This window comes from Mytilus edulis, chromosome 13, assembly GCF_963676685.1.
Source record: "Mytilus edulis chromosome 13, xbMytEdul2.2, whole genome shotgun sequence".
NCBI lineage: Eukaryota > Metazoa > Mollusca > Bivalvia > Mytilida > Mytilidae > Mytilus > Mytilus edulis.
The window spans coordinates 1,399,806-1,402,457 of record NC_092356.1 but is presented as its reverse complement, the minus strand read 5'-3'; the positions used below and the strand labels follow the sequence as shown (position 1 = coordinate 1,402,457).

The window sequence follows — 2,652 nt, the reverse complement described above, 5'->3', positions numbered from 1 at the left end:
TTACACAGTCATATGATCGTCTGTAATAAGATTTTTAAATACATTTTTGTTAAGGTAAAATTGTTGCTCATACCTGTAAGCACATCTAGTCGTATTTAAATGTCATTGGTTTCTATATTCCTTTCGTTAATATAGTGGTCATAATATCTATAGTACCACCGTGCAGGTTTTTAATGTTTACTTTATTTGCATACGCTTTAGACTGACAATGCATTTGTACAATGAAACAACAATTGTTGAATAGCATCAATTAAAAAAGCAATAACGACACTGTCCTTCATTAACGTTTCATTGCTTGATCTAAACATTTCCAGAAAATGTTATTTTCATTTAATATGTCTGTTTTGCGAATATGATCGTTGGCGTCCAATGACATCATTTGAAGAACACATTGCGGTATTTCTGTTTTGGTTACATTTTCCAGGTTTATAACAATTATTCTCGCTTGTAATCCCAGGAAATGTTCAATTCCTACAGTTGCTTCGTAGTATGCCCAATCATTGTTAACAAACTCTTTTGAAATCACTAAGATTATCTTTTTGCATTTTGGAATAGAATTGTTTAAAGCAAAAAGTCTATGTTCTCCCGCAAGGACATCTCCTCTATCTAACAAAAGAAGTTTGAAATTTCGTCTCTCTTCGAGAAATATGCGCAAAGGTCCATACACCCATTCATAGTCCCCATCGCAATAAGCTACATATGCATCATATTCAAGTTTTTCTTCTTTTGACTTCAGGAAAAGTGGATTGGCCATTCCGATAAATAAACAAAAGTATTGTAGGTGCAATTTGTAACGATATCCAACTAGAATGAAGAAAAGAAGCACACCGAACAATGTTACTGAAAAAATAACCCATACTGTCGTTATACATCTTATTCTAAAAACTCGCAAGTGATTGTAGACAGCATTTGTTGTTGTAATATTTCCATCGTTTCCGACACACGAATAACTACCATTGCTGTCAAGTTTCACTTTAGTAGTAAATAACCATTCTACAAAATCTAATGAATCACAAGTACAAACAAGAGGGTTGCCATCTAATAAGACTGTCATTGTTCTATTTGATTTTCTGAAAAGCACTTCAATGGCGTCGGTTTCTTTTGTTGTCAAGTAGGCTATCTTGTTATTTCTGATGTTAAGGAAACTTAGACGGTTGAAGTCTTCTAAATTCAAGGGAACACTTGTGAATAAATTTCCTTCAAGTATCACAGATTGCCCACTGTCTAATTGACTTTTAAATGTTGAGGTTCTGAATTGGTCTTCAAATGCATTTCTTGAAAAGTCTATATACTGCAAACGTTTGAGTCCATGGATGAATTTACTGTGATGATCAAATTTTAGGCCAATACTTAGTGAAGAACTTTGCATTATCAACTGTTCCAAATTGACGGCAGATTGTAGAAGGTATGGATTTAAAACACCACATTTGAAATGTGAAACATTAAGTATTAACACGTTCTGAAATCCCCTCACTGTGTAATTGCAGTCTACAAGTGATGTGTATGACAGGTCAACGATTTCCAATCGTTTTATACCCTTGAAAGTTATACTGTTTATCGGATCATTTCGTCCGATTATAAATGTTTTCAATAGATCGACTAGATATCTCAGAAATGTCTATTCTTTTGATATTAATAAAGAAATTGAAATATAATACAAAAAAATCCTGATGATAATCAAAGTCATTGTGATTTAAGTTCAAAGATTCAAGACAATGTTTGTATTTCATTTTCTGAAAGGCATTTGCATCTATCCTCCTAATGCCATTCCAACCCAAAGATAATCTTTTTACGCAAATGTTACCGATATATGCAAATAGATCAGCCGAAATAACATATTCACCATAATTTTTAAAATTATTGCTCAAATCTAATTCATTCATTTGTCGATTTTGAAACACGTGCAAAGCTGGTAATGTTTTTGATAATTTAAGAAAATTTTGATTTGGAATAATAAGACTAGAAAGTAATTCTAACGGTGCAAAAGCATCGATTTCTATCACTCGTAAATGACCATTGATATTTAATTGCTTTAATGGCGTCCTTTTGAATGATTGAAATGTAAAGTTATGTATAACAACACTCTGATAATCAACTTCGAAGTAGTTTAGATTTTTCATGGCAGAAAATATCTCAGAAAATGTTCCATTTGATGGGCCATTATCACAAACCAATGCAGTAATTCTGCAAACATCAGACCAGGACTCTCTTGGATACGTTGACAGCAAAATATATGAAATGGAAAGAACTCTTAGCTCAGTTAATGGTGCAAGAACGTTACTTTCAAATTTTTTCAATGGATTATTTAAAAATTTCAGGTTTTTTAACTGTGTCAAATTATTGAAAGCTGATTGGTCGATTGACGTTATATTACAGTCACTTACAGTTGGGTGCAGACCAAGCATTACATGTAGACGGGCCGAAAAAGTTAACGCGGCGTTTACTCGCGTGCACTTCATGTAAACGCCGCGTTAACTGTGCGTTAACTCCGAAATTGCAGTAGACATTAAAAGTAAACGGGCGTTTACTTTCGCGTTTACCTCCGCGTTAACGCAAAAACGGCGCGTCTTCTAATTTTGTAAAGAGTAAACGGGCGTTTACTTTCCCGTTTACCTCCGCGTTAACGTGGAAAAATGCGCGTCTTCTATTTTC

The 2,652-nt window shown here is 33.8% G+C and overlaps 1 protein-coding gene across 1 annotated transcript; it reads right to left on the bottom strand.

Annotated features, from left to right (window-relative positions):
- Window positions 1-280: 280 nt before the first annotated feature.
- Window positions 281-754, bottom strand: LOC139501904 (toll-like receptor 4). Its single transcript, XM_071291205.1, has one exon. The coding sequence runs from the start codon at window positions 752-754 to the stop codon at window positions 281-283; it is 474 nt and encodes a 157-aa protein (XP_071147306.1).
- Between the last annotated feature and the right edge of the window lie 1,898 nt (window positions 755-2,652).